The sequence below is a fragment of the Epinephelus lanceolatus genome, chromosome 5 (genome assembly GCF_041903045.1).
Source record: "Epinephelus lanceolatus isolate andai-2023 chromosome 5, ASM4190304v1, whole genome shotgun sequence".
NCBI lineage: Eukaryota > Metazoa > Chordata > Actinopteri > Perciformes > Serranidae > Epinephelus > Epinephelus lanceolatus.
Window position 1 is genome coordinate 40148845 of NC_135738.1, and position 15371 is coordinate 40164215.

Here is a 15371-nt window from a genome sequence, read left to right on the forward strand (position 1 = left end):
AATGCAGTGAATCACTACATAATTCCTGATTGTTGCCTTTTTAGGGGTATTTTTTCTTCACTTGTGATGTATCATAGATGATTATCTTGCAATGCATCAAGAATTGCAGAACTACTAAGCAATATTGTGATACCATCGTTATCATGGACAAGGTATCATGAGTTACTCTTATTCCCAACCCTACTGGTGACATAATAATTCCATCACTGTCACCATCCAAAAACAGTCATTTTATTTGTCAAACTTAGGCCTACTTATTTCACGTTTCAATTTTAGGGCCTCTTCCACATCCCACTTTAATCCAAGTCCATATTTTCCCTCTGCCTCCTCCCTCTGTATTCTCGGAGTCCCTGTTGTAGTTGTGCCGGTCGGCCACAGCTGGGCGCTGTTGCCTAACTCTCCCCCTGCCTCCCCTCTCTCTCCGTCAGCCCAGCCTGCCTCTCTCCTGCCTCTCTGCCTCAGCCAACCCGGGCTGTGCCGAGCTGCTCCCTGCGGGATCAGAGCGCTCCCCCGCCGGGACCCTTCTCTCACATCCCCCTGCTGGGACGCGGCTACATTTCCAGCCAAGCACTGCCTGCCTTGGCTTTATTATGTGTGTCTGCGCCGCAGCCCCGCCAGCAGAGGCAGGCAGAGGAGGAGGAGGGAGACTGGTAGCCAGAGTCAGGACAAAGAAAAAGCAGGGAGACAGAGGCTAGCGAAGGGTTAGACTGGTAGAAATATTAGGCTGCTATTAATACCGCCGGTAGGGCATTGAGAAATATTAACAAAAAGAAAGCGTGGGTTGTAAAAGCAGTATTCCCCTAGGGGTGGAGATGCTGGGGAAGAGCGCAATGTCCATGCCACCAGACCACCACCACTGCCTAGTGTAGATTAGCGGGACGGAACACAGCAGGCAGGTCGGTTCGGGTCGGTGCCGCTTTCCTGGAGGAAAAACCAAAACAAAACAGACTGAAATACTTTCGATAAACTAAAACAGCCCCGACGAAGCCGCGAGGAGCGCGGGGGAAGAAGCCACGTTTCATTTTGAAAGCAATTTCCCGGAACATTCTCCGTCGCCTCTTCACCTGGACCGTCACGTACTGCTGTGGCACCGACACCTCGCACTCGGACGGTGCCGCTGTCACTTTTCCTCAATACCGCGCAGGACCTGCTCAGGTGTTTGCCGCGCGCGTGGCTGGCAGCTCGCGCCCCGGTCCGTAGTGCTGGAAGAAGTCGGAGCGGCACGAGCGCCCGGGCTGCACCGGAGAAAGCAAAACGCGTGCGGGGGAAAAAGAGAAGAAATAAAAAAAGAGCAAAGCTGTCGAGGTCGGGGCACGTTGTAACGAAGAAGACGGGGATACTAACGGGAAGTTGCTCCCGTTTATGCTACAGGTTGCGCGAGCCCAAGCGACCGTTGAGGAAGAAAACGCATCAGAGGAGCCGAGTGTCGCTCCACTCCCGGTGTGTGTGGTTTGTTGTCGTTGGACTAACGGCCGTTTCCCAATCAGAGACTGAAGCTGCCGCATTGCAACAGGCGAAGAAGCAGCAGCGAAGTGGTGGAGGAGGAGGAAAGATAACCCGACTGTGTCCGCCTGTATGGTTAGCTGAAAACACGGAACGGAACAAAAACAATTAGAGAATAAAAATTAAGAAAGCAGTTCGAGACCAGAGATGTCTAGACGAAAACAGGCCAAACCGCGCTCCGTTAAAGGTAAGAAACAGTTAATTTTGTACCTCATGTGAACGGACACTTCACTCAGGAGTAGGAAAAGAAGCCAACGCGACCAAAACCAAAGATTTCACTCTGGTCCTTGTTAGCTAATTTAATTTGTTTTCCCCCCAAAGGGTCGCAACCATAGCTGTGTGTAGTTTAATAACATAGGTAAATCAGCGTCTCTCATCTTAACAGTTTGTGTGTTAGCTCACTTTTACTGTTGGTTCACTAATTGTTTGTAATTGGTCACGACATTGTTAAAATGATTCTAATGTAAGGGGACGGGTAATTTAGGGTAATGTTGCTGTCTACTAATTGTTTCACATGGACACATCTTAGTCAGAAATGAGCTCACAAACAGCTCCAGTTTAATTTCTCTGTCCGCTGGTCCACTGGGCTAATTGTTTTCAATTAGCTACCACACTGTCAGAACTTGAAAGATGATACACTGGTGTATCGTTTTTCTGTCAGCGTGGGTTGTGCTTTTGGATCAACTTGTTGTAATTCACTTGGTTAATGGGCCCATGTAATCTGGATTATTCCCATATTGCACTTGCTCTGAACAGCCCACTGCTGCTTTGTTGTGGTAAATTTGGCTGGTTGACCCCAAATCACGTCACTTAACCCCCACGTTATATGTCTTTATAGCTTCTTTTTATGCCATAAAAATGTTCCAAGTTGGATTTTGAATTCTAATTTTCTCTCCAAATGTTAAAATTTCCCACGTTTTAAAGGAAGTGCAATACATCACTGGGCATGAATGTATTTCATCTTAGATTTTAAGATATTGTTGTAAATGTTTTCCATTTCTCAGGGTTTTTAGGCCTCACTTCAGACTTTAAAAATTACTCTTGCAAGGTTGAACACATATGAAGACTAGCTGTGGCATTTACAGATTCATTTTTCTAAAGTTCAAGAAAAGTCCATATGTACTGGATTAAAATCCTTATGTTAAAAAGCAGTATTATAACTATAATTATTTTACTGAAGGAAGCTGCATTTTCCCCCATTACCATAAAATAGTATTCATTGCAGTGCATGGGTGACTGGGCATCTTGCATGAGGGCATGTGGTGGCCTTGGCCTCCATGTTTCCTTTATGGGACCCAGATGGGCAACGGGACGGAGTGACCATGTGGTTGCCACCCCCTCCCCCGTTTCCTCCGCCATATAGGCTTTCCCTTTCTGTAAAAATCTGGGAAGCGAACAGATTTCTGACAGTGGTTTAAACTGGGTGTTTAGTTTGATGAGCAGCATGATTTTTAATTGGAGGATTCCAGCTTCTCCTATAGGTCCTGATGTTAAGCCTGTTTCATGTGAGGTCGGGTGGGACTCATTTTGTCAATAGAAGGAGAGGCTACTTACATGCCACACACAAAGTGCTGGGAGTGTGTGGTAGTGTGTTTGCTTTGGGATATGTTTGTGGTTGTAATATCTGTTACTGTGGGCTATACGTGCAGGAAAACTGTCACATTTTAGAAACCATTGTTTTTCAGTTCAGTCCACAGAACAGGCTGGGTTGTGATCGAGAGTGATGCGGTAGCTTTCAGATTCCACAGCCTCCTCAGGAATCTACTGTAAAGCTGGTTTCAGTTTTCGGCTCATACGTACAGCCTATCTATATGAAATTGAGTTGGCATGAAAATAATAAATGCTGTTTGTAGTTACTAACAACACTTAATGCTTTAAATGGATATTACATCATATGAAGTGGAAATTTGAGGAACATTAAAAGAGAGCATTCCAAATTATAATTAGTTTTGGCATGTATCTTACTGATTATTTCAATTTGTACAGTATTATGTAGAAAGGACTGTGATGCACTGGCTTCTTCTTCAATGTGGTTTTAGGGTAGAATCTCACTCATGATCATGGTAATACAATATGTAACCGCTACTGTTCCCCACATCTCTACACTATTATAAATATCTGTGAATATGTTGATGGTTGCAAACATGTACAAAGGACAACACAAAAACTTAACAACTGTTTTGTAGGTGTAGTTTCATAGTAGTTTCATGCTAGTAGTATTTGTCTCTATTTTGTTTCCCTTTCCTTTAAGTCACCCATAAACTGTGGAGATTTCTTTCCTTTTTCTGGGTGCGTCGGTAATTTTTTCAGGTTGTATTATTGTCTGTGTGAAGAAAAAAGAAACACATAGCTGTAATGTTTGGGGGGCATGGCTTTTAACACACAATAAGGACATATAGTTGATTAATGTTTTACTCCTATAAATTTCAGATGATAAATTTGACTGAACAATCAAAATCAAACAAAAACATTAGGTTTATAAATATATGCAATGACAGAAAACAAGCAAATCGTCACATTTTTAAAGCTGTAACCAGTGAGTGTTCGATAAATTACTTAAGTAGTCCTGATAAATCATTTTTCTGTAAATTGACTATGTAGTCATCATTCAAGTTATTGCTTCAGCATTTGCTTGGAGTGGTGTTGAATGAATATCTCCACTTAATCAGTATGTGTAAGATGTGGTTGAATGTGGTTGTTATTGCCCCCTGCTGTAGTGTTGTTGATGCTCGGTGCAGTTTGTCAGTGAACAAATCAGCTGCTGTGGACCAGTGAATCTGTCCACTGCTGCTCTGTCATTGCTCTGTCAGTGAGTGTGTGTGTGTGTGTGTGTGTGTGTGTGTGTGTGTGTGTGCGTGCGTGCGTGCGTACTTAAGCTTGCAACATCTACATTCTTGTATTTGTGTTTGCATGCATCATGGACATGCACGCCTTGTGTGTGTCTGTGTGTGTGTGAGTGTGTGTGTCACTAAGGCAGCCTGGTCTCAGCAGCCTGGATAACGAGAGCTTAGCTTTAGTCAGGCAGCCAAGCGAAGCAGAGCGAAGCAAAGCTGAGGCGGACGACCACCACTCTGTGTGTGTGTGCGCAGTAAAGGTAACACGGCCCTTGTAGGCTAGCTTGCATAAGCACCATGTGTTTTGTGTATGTGTACTCATGCATCTGTGTGTGTACATGCGTGCCGCTGCTATCTCCCCTCCACACCTTGCCCCACTGACAGCTTGGCAAGACCTGGTATTGGGGGAAGATGGAGAGAGGGATGGAGGAGAGAGTGAGAGATAGAGATGGAGGAGAAAAAGGGGTTGAAGGGTAAAGGGGAGAGAGAGGAGAGGTGTTTGGGGGCAGCACAGTGGCACACAGCAGGTGAGTGGGCAGGGGGGGAGGGAGCGATGGAGGCCAGGATGAGGTGAGCATCGCCGGGGGATTATCTGTGTTTTCATGTTCTTCTGTCTTTCACCTGCTCACCCAACTCTGACTGGCTGGCTGGCTGGCTTACGGACTTACTGGCCAGCCAGGCATGCCAAAACAATAACAAAGAAGCACAAAGTCCCACCTCAGCCATCTCCTGCTTTAGATTAGCACTGACTCTGACTAGCCATGGTCTGGAAAGGATTGTTTTTTTCTCCTGGAAATCAATAGGTGATGGGTAAAATGATGATATTTTATTGTGACTTAACTTAGTCACAGTTTTCCTGAATAGGGAGATTGTTTGCTTATGACCCACATATGCATCATTTTGGTTGTTTCAGATTACATTTACTGCTTTCACCTGACTTTAAACCCAGATCACTTCAAATGTATTGCAACCAATAATAACCAAGGGTACGAATCACCAGAGGCCTCATGATTTGATATTATCACAAAACTCAAGTCGTGATACAATATTATTGCAATTTTAAACACTTAGCGATCTGTTGAGTATTGCGATAACATATTACGATTAATGACCTTTTTTCAACTCCAAATTCTGTCCCCAAGGGAAAACTTGTCAACATCTGTATTATTGACCAAGATAAAGCTTTCAGTCTATTCATCTCACTTAAAGCTTTTTTTATTGCAGCAAAAATTTATCTAGTGGGCTGAAAAAGCAATTAATTTCATTATTCTACTAGGCTATCAAAAGTTTAACTTGTATTTGCAGTATTAATAATATATATAACAAAAATAAATACTTGGCCTCTGTGTATCGATACAATATTGCCATGCAAAATAGCGCGATACTATGCTGTATTGGTATTTTTCTCCCACCCCTAATAACAACCAAGTCTTATATTCCCAGGAGGTAGGGCATGGACTGTACTAAAGCAAATTTTGGTATTTTTATTTCCTGTTTTTGCACACTCTGTAAAAGCTGCATATGTAATACTGTAAGGCTGTTATTTTGAATGTTGTTTTCATTTACATGCAAATTTAAGATAATTATTTCAATTAGGGTTGGGTAAGATATTGATATTATATGGATATTGTGATTGGATTTTGGCTGATGGTAATATCGTAGGTGCTGTTTTGTTGGTTTTAAATGCTGCATTACAGTAAAGTGATGTAATTTTCTGAACTTACTGAATTGTTTTAGCTGTCCTATTTTTAGTCTTTACCCCCATAGTCATTATGTCCACCTTACTGATGATTATTTATCAAAATAAAGTACCAACCCTACAGTTTTGTCACAATATCGATATGGAGGTATTTGGTCGAAAATACTTGGATATTTAATGTTCTCTTCATCACCCAGCCCTAATCATAATGCACTGTATTTAAGAATGTACAGTATTAGTATTAAGTTGTTGTTTTTTTAAATACCAATTTCTAACAATAACAAACAGTAGTATTAGTTTTTATATTACTGCGCCTCCGTGTTTAACCACTGCAACTAAGTTCCTCCGATTTACTTGACCAGTCTAGCCCTTACAGTGATTAGGCCTTGTTAACAGTGGGGGGACTTGACTAATTGCAGTCTGTTAATTGAACACGGACTAATGGCGTGATGATGGGCCATGAAACTAGCTGAAGGGGTGAGAGAAAGGGAGGGGTGAGCCGGAGGAAGCAATGAGAGAGCATGGCTTCTCTCTTATCAAAATATTATTTCAATGGATTAATCCGTTTTTAATGTGTGTCTTTAGCGAGGCGAGGCAGCAGAAATCTCCTTCTCTGTCTGCTCAGGCAGTCTCGCTATCCTATCTCTCCCTCTCTCTCTCCCAGCTCTTAGCCCCTTGAGTCTCTCATGCATTATGTAGTGATGATTATTACTTAATTACACATTAATAAATCCGCTTCATTTGCAGGACATTAAACGGGAGTTGAGCGCATGTGACAGGGAGACGGAGGAGAGGAGGGAAGATTGGAGAGGGGGGAAAAGGAGGGAGCACTTACTTTCTAGCATTTATTTGGTTTGTTTAGAGTGTTGTTTATAGTCAGTGGAGCCAAATGAGCCCTTTGACCAAGAGGGAGAGAGGGGGAGGTTTGGTTTGATTTCGGTTTGTGTTGAGCCGAGCTCTTTTGGGCTAATGGCATCCTTTCCACTCAATCTCCTTTATGTCTGCACCTCTCTCTCGCTTAACATTCTGTCCTTATTTCTTTGGTTGCACCACCTTCCGTGTATGTTTTTTTTCCTATGTAAACAGATTTTCAGTTAAATTATTAAGAACTTTTTGCACCGCCCAGTCGTTGGCAATGTTGGCATTGTACATTTCTGCAAACTACGTATAACATTTGTACATTTCATATGTAGCATATTAACATTTCTACAGTGACAAAGTTGAGTTTACACGTGAAGAGGATTTGTCATCGGGAGGTGGAGGGGATGATGAATAGTGTGAAACCTCGGCGAGGTGGCTGCCACTGTTTGAGACCAACAGCACAGCCAAAACAGGATCTTTCTGTAACCCTTAACAAGTGGTTTTTGTGCCTAGACATAACCACACATTTACCACAGCATTGTTGAAATGTTAAGATTTGTCAAGTTTCAACATATGAAATGTACAAATATTACATATCTGTTGTTTACAGAGATGTACAATGCCAACATTTATTCTGGTGTTCAGGGTATTTTCGCCTGTATTCGGCTGACTGAGCTGATATATGACATACTGTAGCTGCTGTTTGCACTGGTCTTTGCAGTCATACAGGTGACCTCTGACCAACCAGTTACTGGTGCAGTGACATGCTCATGTGTAGGGCTTATGGAACTGATCATTCAAAACTGTCAAGTCCCAAAAGTTGGCACTAAATGCCTAAACAGAATAAATGATATTTCAAGATTTAAATAGTTATGTAGTTAATATTACACCGTACTGTATTTATTACAGAGTACATTTCATTTATTATCCCTGAACAACCTTTTATGTTAACAGAAGATTTAACACAGATGTAAGGAAGGCTTATTTTTTCCATTGACAACGTCGTGAATAACGAGGAGTTTGAAGATTTTGAAATGGTACCCCATCCCACTCACCTGTGAAAAGTTTGTTATTGTGACCAAAGTTTTGGCACTGTTGCTTGGAAATGTGTCACTCCCCTAGGGCTGCAATTAAAGATTATTTTCATTATCAATCGATCTGCCAGTTATTTTCTCTTATAATCGTTTTATTTGGTCTATTAAACCTAAATGAGATTAAAATGTCAATCACAGTTTTACAGGAGCCCAAGGTAACATCTTCAAATGGCTTTTTTTTTGTCTGACCCACAGCCTGAACTGTAAAGATATTCAATTTATTATAATAATGTAAGAGGAAGAAAAGCGGCAAATACTCACATTGGTGGAACTGGAACCAGCAAATGTTCAGCATGTTTGCACAAAAATGACTTAGATAATTGATTGATTTTCAAAATAGTTCCAGATTCTGTTGAGCAACAAATCAAATAATGGACCGATTATTTCAGCTGTAGTCTACACCATCGTACTTTTTAAACACTGGTTAGGGCTGCATGATAATTCATGTAAGTATGTGATTTAAATGTAATAAGAGACTCTGGGATAGTAATTATTCATTGCCTGGAGTTAAAGTTATTGTCAATTAACTGCTCAAGACTTTAAAATTAACAACCGCCAGGCCGCCAAATGTGGGTAAAAATTAATTGTGGCGGGGAATGTCATCAAGTTACAAGCCAATTTGGTGGTTGCTGAGCCTAATTGTGATACTCCTGCAAAGGCAAAATCAAAGTGACCTGTGCAAACAGAAGGTCAAGTGTGCGAGGACAATGACAGCTTGTCCAAGTGCACTTTTTCCCCCCATATAAGCACTATGGATTTCAGTATCATTCCAGTATCTGACAGCAGCATCAGTATGAGAGACTGTATGTGTGTTTAGTACAGTGCTGTTAATCTCTCATTTTTCTTCCTCTCTCTCACTCTCCAGTCTATTTTTCTTTCTCTCTCTGCCTCTCTCTCCCCATCTGGCTTTACCATTAGAGTAATTTAATGTCACCCTTTGGCAGAGCACAGAGCCTTTCATAGGGCAACTGGCTCTTATAAAACTCAGAGACCCTACACATGTGGCTTGGATTACTTGAAGACAACAATATGTTATTTTGCAGGTACATCCGAGTATAAGCTTGTTGGAAGGCACCGTAAATGCCTCTTTGCTTTTAATGCCAACAATTTGACAGCTTATCTCGTTTTTGCTTGTGCAGCTACAAATAGTGCAATCAGTGTGTGTACAGCCACATTGAGTAACTCCTGTATAAAAGCTTGTATTGGCTTTGCATTAAAGCTTGCTGAACCATTAAATGGCTTTCTGAGAGCTTTGTTAGAAATTCCATTGACTCCTCAGCAGGGGGTGGATTTGAGTTTTTGGTAGTAGTTTTTTTAATGGGACAAAACAAGCTAATGTAATTGGTGATCGGTGGAGCCCAGCAGTACCATGCATTGAATGTAATTTGACTCATGTTGATGTGCGCTCAATTAGAACCAAATTACTGCACATTTGAACACTTGGAATAGAACAGAAGTACTTACAGTAGGTCATTTTCATGGAAGATATTTTGACATGTCGCAGTATGACAAGCACAGGTCTAAATAATAACATTAACAATGTCTGGATTCCATTTAGCTGCTTCAGTTTCAGGGTCCTAGAAGTGTGCACGTTTGCTCACTGTCACACTGTCATGGGACACTTGAACAGAACTGAGCTGTCATTAAAGTTATTAGTTAGGCCTATACTTTTCTTACCATCAAACGTCAAAATGTCTGCTGTTAAAAAGGCCAATCAAGTAAAGGTTACAGTCAAATTAATACTCTTGTCTTTGGCTGGAAGTCTCAGAAAAGAAGTTGTATAACTGGGGATAAGTGCTGTATTGGTTAATGGTTTTTGACTTGAATAGTACCATTCCTTCATTACTGTTGAGCAGCAAAATGAGGTTTTGTCTGAAATAATGGATGGGAGAAGGTCATATCATCTGGTAGGCTTGGTTAGGCTTTTATTGTGTGGTGTGTGTGTTTCCGTGTGTGTGTGTGTGTGTGTGTGTGTGTGTGTGTGTGTGTGTGTGAGAACTCATCTGAGTGTCCAAAAAGGGTGAAGTCCCCTCAGTGAGGTGTGAGTATGCCAGCGACAACTCCTTATCAGCGGCCAGCCTGGTGTGGTTTTGCATGTACATGTGTGTGTGAGAACAGGGCGTCATGGGCCAGGACTGTGCCATTGTAGCGGCTTAGCTAGCCTCGTTTATCAGCTGCAAACTCACTGGACCTTAACACACACCCACCCCTCTGGAGACATGCACACACACATACACACACACACACACACACACACACACACACACACACACAGAGTCAGTGTAGCTGAGCTCTGTGCATGCCCATGCCCTCAGCTTTTAAGAAGAGAAAGATGACGCTGGTGTGACTATACACATGCACACACACACATGCACACTTAGTCAATCCAGACCTAGCTTGCCAAGCCCGTATCCCCCCACCACTAGATAGTCTCAGAGGACGTGGGCCCTTCTAAGTTTCCTACAAGGCTCTGTGTGTGTGTGTGTGTGTGTGTGTGTGTGTGTGTATGTGTAAGCATCTCTTACAGTCTTTTACTAAGAGATTATGGTTGTCTCTTTGTTCCACACTGACTATTTGCCTGCAGTGTATTTAGTTAGGTCTAAAGTCTTGTGCTGTGTGTTGTCTTAGTTGAAGCTTATTAGATAACTAGTGTAGCAGCTAATGGTGAATTTTGTTATCAGTCAGTGTTAATCATTCACTTAGTATTTCATATAGAATATGATAACGCTCATCACACACTAAAACACAGAGTGATGAGAAGTTGGTGACTTGAGATGAGCAACAGTCCAAACCCCCAGAAGGATTTGATTTACAGTGATATGCAACAATGCAGCGCTCTTTATACTTTTTAATGTGTAACTTTTAAAATTACATACACCATAATTTTGTCTTTATCTGCATCTGTGCTGTCACTGGTGTATTTGAACTTCTTTCCTGGCACTTTTCTGGCCATGGTCAGATCCAACCAAAAATCCAACATCGACCCCTTTTATTGGTCATAAAGTGCTGTACACATTTTTTTCTGCAAAAAAGTTTTGCAGGGCTGACAACTTTTCAATTTAGTTTTGGAGTGAGATAGTACAATTAGTTCAGATTTGACATGATCATAGTCAGTGTCATTCTAAATGTGACTCCAGTTAACATTTCAGAGACCTTTGAAGGAAAAGGAATTATAGCTGTTCAAATATGAGGACTTTGTCATTGTATTATAATGTAAATTGAGCCTACTTTTTTTCTTTTTTTCCCCAAAACTGTACATAAAAAAAGCAAACAAACATTAAATTTGACATGGTTATAGTCAGAACACTGACCAAAACTCTGGTCGGCTTCAGGTTTAGCTTCGGCCCACTTCACATGCTGCTGTGTTGTGCTATGGCCTATCCAAGTGCTGAAACACGTGTCTGTGTGTGTGTGTGTGTGTGTTCCTGCATTTGGGCGGAACTCCACCGTGAACAATACAGAGAGCAGAGGTGATTTGTAAATGTGCGACCATGTAGAGACAGTATAATGGTAGGGGAAGCACTGCCTTAATGAAATGTACATGGTGAGTTATATAAAAATGACCCCTCCATACAGTTGTCAAGAAGGGGTAGGCTGTTAACATGTTTATTTCCACTGTAAAGTTGGGCATTTTAACATCGGGGTCTATGGAAACTGATTGGCCTCTGGAGCCAGCCTCAAGTGGCCATTCGGAGAACAGGAGTTTTTGGCATGCCCATGATTGTATTTTTCAGCCCCGAAGGTTGCTGCTTGGTATTTTTACAGATAAATGAATTATATAATTAATCTTTGATATGAAGTAATTGGTCTCTGCAAATCTAAGCCTTTTGTCTTTATTTATCATTGTTACTTATTTCTTTAATATTTATACATTAAAAATCAATTGCTGCTTTAAAAATGTACTTAGTGTTAAGTAATCTTAAGATAAAATGTTTTTTGTTAATTCTTTAGAGATACAAGTATTACACTGACAAAATTATGATGTGGATATGGCACTACACTGGCATCCATATCTATGATAAATTATGTGCAACTGGTGTGGGAACAGGAATAATAGCTTATTATTTGGGACATAATTACAGTCGATCCTTGCCTAATTTAGCCCCCTCTTCCCTCTTTCTTTGCCTCTCTCTTGCAGCCTCATGCATTTTGCCCCTCCATTCCTTCCTCCCCTCTACTTTGCCTTCTGCCTCCCTCCCTACCCCTAATAATCCCTCCCCCTTCCTATTCTGTACATTAAACATTAGTGGTGGGGGCAATTAGCAGTGCCCCTCTGCACACCTGGCTGATGCATAATATATTTATTGGGCTACCCTCCCTCCCTCTCTCTGACACACATACACACACACTGCTGTTGATGAAAGGGTGACTTTTGGGAAATGGAAATCTGTGTGTGTGTGTGTGTGTGTGTGTGTGTGTGCATGTATGTATGTGTGTGGGCTATGAGGACTGAGAGCTTTATACTCCCTGGTCTGACCCTGCATAACCTCCTCAGTCTGAGCTTCAGGCCAGGTCAAAAGTCACTACTTTAGTCAGGTTTTCAGACAATATACTTTTTCTTTCTGATTTTTAAAAAAAATCAGGAATCTAATTCCTATTTTTTCCCTAAGCAATGTTATCTTGCAAAGGTAGCGTCATGCATGGTCTCAGTAGAGGGAAAAGTAGAAAACCATCAAGACTTTTTCCTTTATGTCCCATCTTGATAACACCATGGTTACATGTCTACCAATTTTAGCATGTACAGCTTTTTAGCACACGCTGCTTTGTCTGAATAAACAGCCACGGCCTCCATTTTTTTCTTCTTCTTCTTCTTTTTTTCATCCATTCAATCATTTTTTGTCTGCTTGCCTTTGCTCCCTGTGCTTGCATGCACGCACACACACCATGGACCCAGACTAATGTGCATTGTCCTCAGAGTGTGGACTCTTCAACAGAACAAGCTGCTTGTGTTGTGTTCCTTTTTTATTGGACACTCTGCCGGGTCTTTGTAGTGCGCCCCACTATAGACCTACCAATGCTTCTTTTTAGTGCTTGAGTCTTCAGTTGGTTTTTCTAACTCCTTTCCATTCACCTCCCAGTCAAAAGGCAAGGGCGCCCTGCTGTGAGACATACAATGGAGCAAGAGAGAGCAGAAGAAAGTGAGAGAGCAAGTGAGCAACAGTGAGAGAGAGCGACTGCGCTGAATAAGAGAGAATAGAAAGGGTGTGAAAGAAAATGTTTATTATTTATCATTCCTTCATATAATCTTTTCTTTTTCAGTGACATTAATTCCTTCCAAATGAATTACGGCCTGTTTTTGTAACATAAAATGATATTCTCTTTTGAAGTTGCATTGTTTAGCTTTTTTTTTAACCTAACTAGTCTGATAATTCCACTGTCTGATGACACTTAAATATTCTATGTAAATCTGGTAATTATAAATGGATTTTTAGGCATTTTTCAACACCAGAAAGAGTGAAATAGATTAAACTGCTGCCATTAATGTCAGCATTTGCAAAGTGTAATTGATGGAATGTAGTCAGTATGCTAACCAATGAGTAATGTTTGTTACAGCAGTACAATAAGCATCCGGCAGCAAGCTTATATTAGTTAGCAAACTAGAAAACTTGTAATCAGATAAATATTTTATAAGTGAGAATGTTTTTCTCATATAAGTTAAACTCATTTATTACATTCCCCTGCAATTCTCAAGATTAATCAGTCTTAGGGCTGACTTGCTGAAGTTAGGAGAGCAAATGTGTGCCTCTATGACTGCACAAGCAGGTTCAGAAAAGCCAGAGTGGCTTTACTTGTACTGTGCTGAAACAACAGCAGAGGAGGTGGTGTCTTCTCTTGTATGTCTGGTCCCTAATAAAAGCTTTATGCCGGTATCAAGACAGAATGAAATAGAGAAACAGTGTTGGAGGGAAAGTGGTAGAGCAGACAGAGAATAAGAGATTGCATGGTGAGTTTGGTGCGAATGTGTGTGTGTGTTGGTCAGTGCAAGCCAATTTTAAAAATGCACAAGTACTGTCTGCCTTCGACTCAGAGTTGATAAGCAGTCTAGGGACTAGCACACCCAGCCTCTCCTCTCCTCTCCTCTCCTCTCCTATTTTTCTGACCCTAAAAAAGCTAATTTCTACATTGATAAACATACTTAAATATTGGACCAGCTGAGATAATGGCTCTCAACAGCTAATGGGTTTTCTCTTCCAAAGCACATCAGTAGCATTTTTTAGTTTTGGGTACCTGTGGAACTTGAGCTTAAATGCGTAGCCTTATCTTATAATGAACTTGGGCACTTGGGGAAAAGTATCCCTGTGAGCAAACATGATTCTTATTATAGACTGCCCTGTTCTCAGTAGAGTTTTGAGATATTGATAATTTTGCATTTGGCTACTTCCTTGTCTGTGACCTTGTCACCCCTGTGTCTCAAGCTTTAGTTGATGGATTTTTTCATGCCATTTTTTCAAGCCAAGGGAGGAGACATAATGTTTTTGGTTGTTTGTATGCCTGTCTGTCCATACGTAAATACATCCATCCCTTTCTTATGAACTCAAATATCTCAAGAATGCCCTAAGGGAATTCTATAAATTTGACACGAACGTCCACTTAGACTTTTGGCGGTCGAAGGTCACTATGACCTCACAAAATAAGTTTTTGGCCTTAACTCAAGAATTCATACTCTAATTAATGACACAACATTTCACAGAAATGTCTACTAGAATAAAATGATGAAATAATGACATTTCATATCAGACAGGTCAAAGGTCAAATTTGGTCAAGTGTTTACTGCAGTATTAGAATCTATGTGTTTCTTTTTATTTTCTTGCCTGTGTGTATTCGTGTGCCTTCTTTAAATCTGGACGTTTTTGCAGGTCTTGAATGCAGTGCAGGCAGAACTTTTCATGACTTCTTTTTTTCCCCTCAGCAGTTCTTGGGGTGGATAACTGTTGAGACGATCCGATCAGAGCTTATCTGATCAGATCAGATTGGTGGATGAGAGGAGCAGCTGCTGCAGAGGCAAACTTTTAGACCCAGTGCAATGAATACTTAGTTTCACTTATACGGCACCTGGTGTTCTGCTGGCATCTGTGCCAGAGTACACTGCACTGTTAGAATGTGGAACGCTGGTACTGAATTACATATATATATATATAAATATATATATATGGGAAACCCTGCTGTGATAATGTTCTGGGAAAACACCTCTTTGGCCATTAATCAACATCATAACTCAAGGACAGAAGGAGAAAAATTTGGTCAGATACTGAATTGGTGACACTAATCTTGGGGGCCCATCTTGGAACTGTGGTGATTGTGTAGATCTCTGTTGTTTGAAGCATCTGTATTGTAGAATTCCTAGCTTCTGCAGCAACTTCCTTATTTGAAGGGTTGTCT

General features: G+C 41.1%; 1 protein-coding gene across 3 annotated transcripts in view; it reads left to right on the top strand.

Moving 5' to 3' along the window:
• The first annotated feature begins 657 nt into the window (after positions 1–657).
• znf423 (zinc finger protein 423) overlaps positions 658–15371 on the top strand; it is a 183250-nt gene continuing 168536 nt past the window's right edge. For all 3 annotated transcript variants that reach the window (XM_033634893.2, XM_033634894.2, XM_078168241.1), the window contains exon 1: positions 658–1690. In XM_033634893.2, the coding sequence (XP_033490784.1) occupies positions 1651–1690 (40 nt within the window). In that variant the 5' untranslated portion in view covers positions 658–1650. The remainder of the gene's footprint in view (positions 1691–15371) is intronic.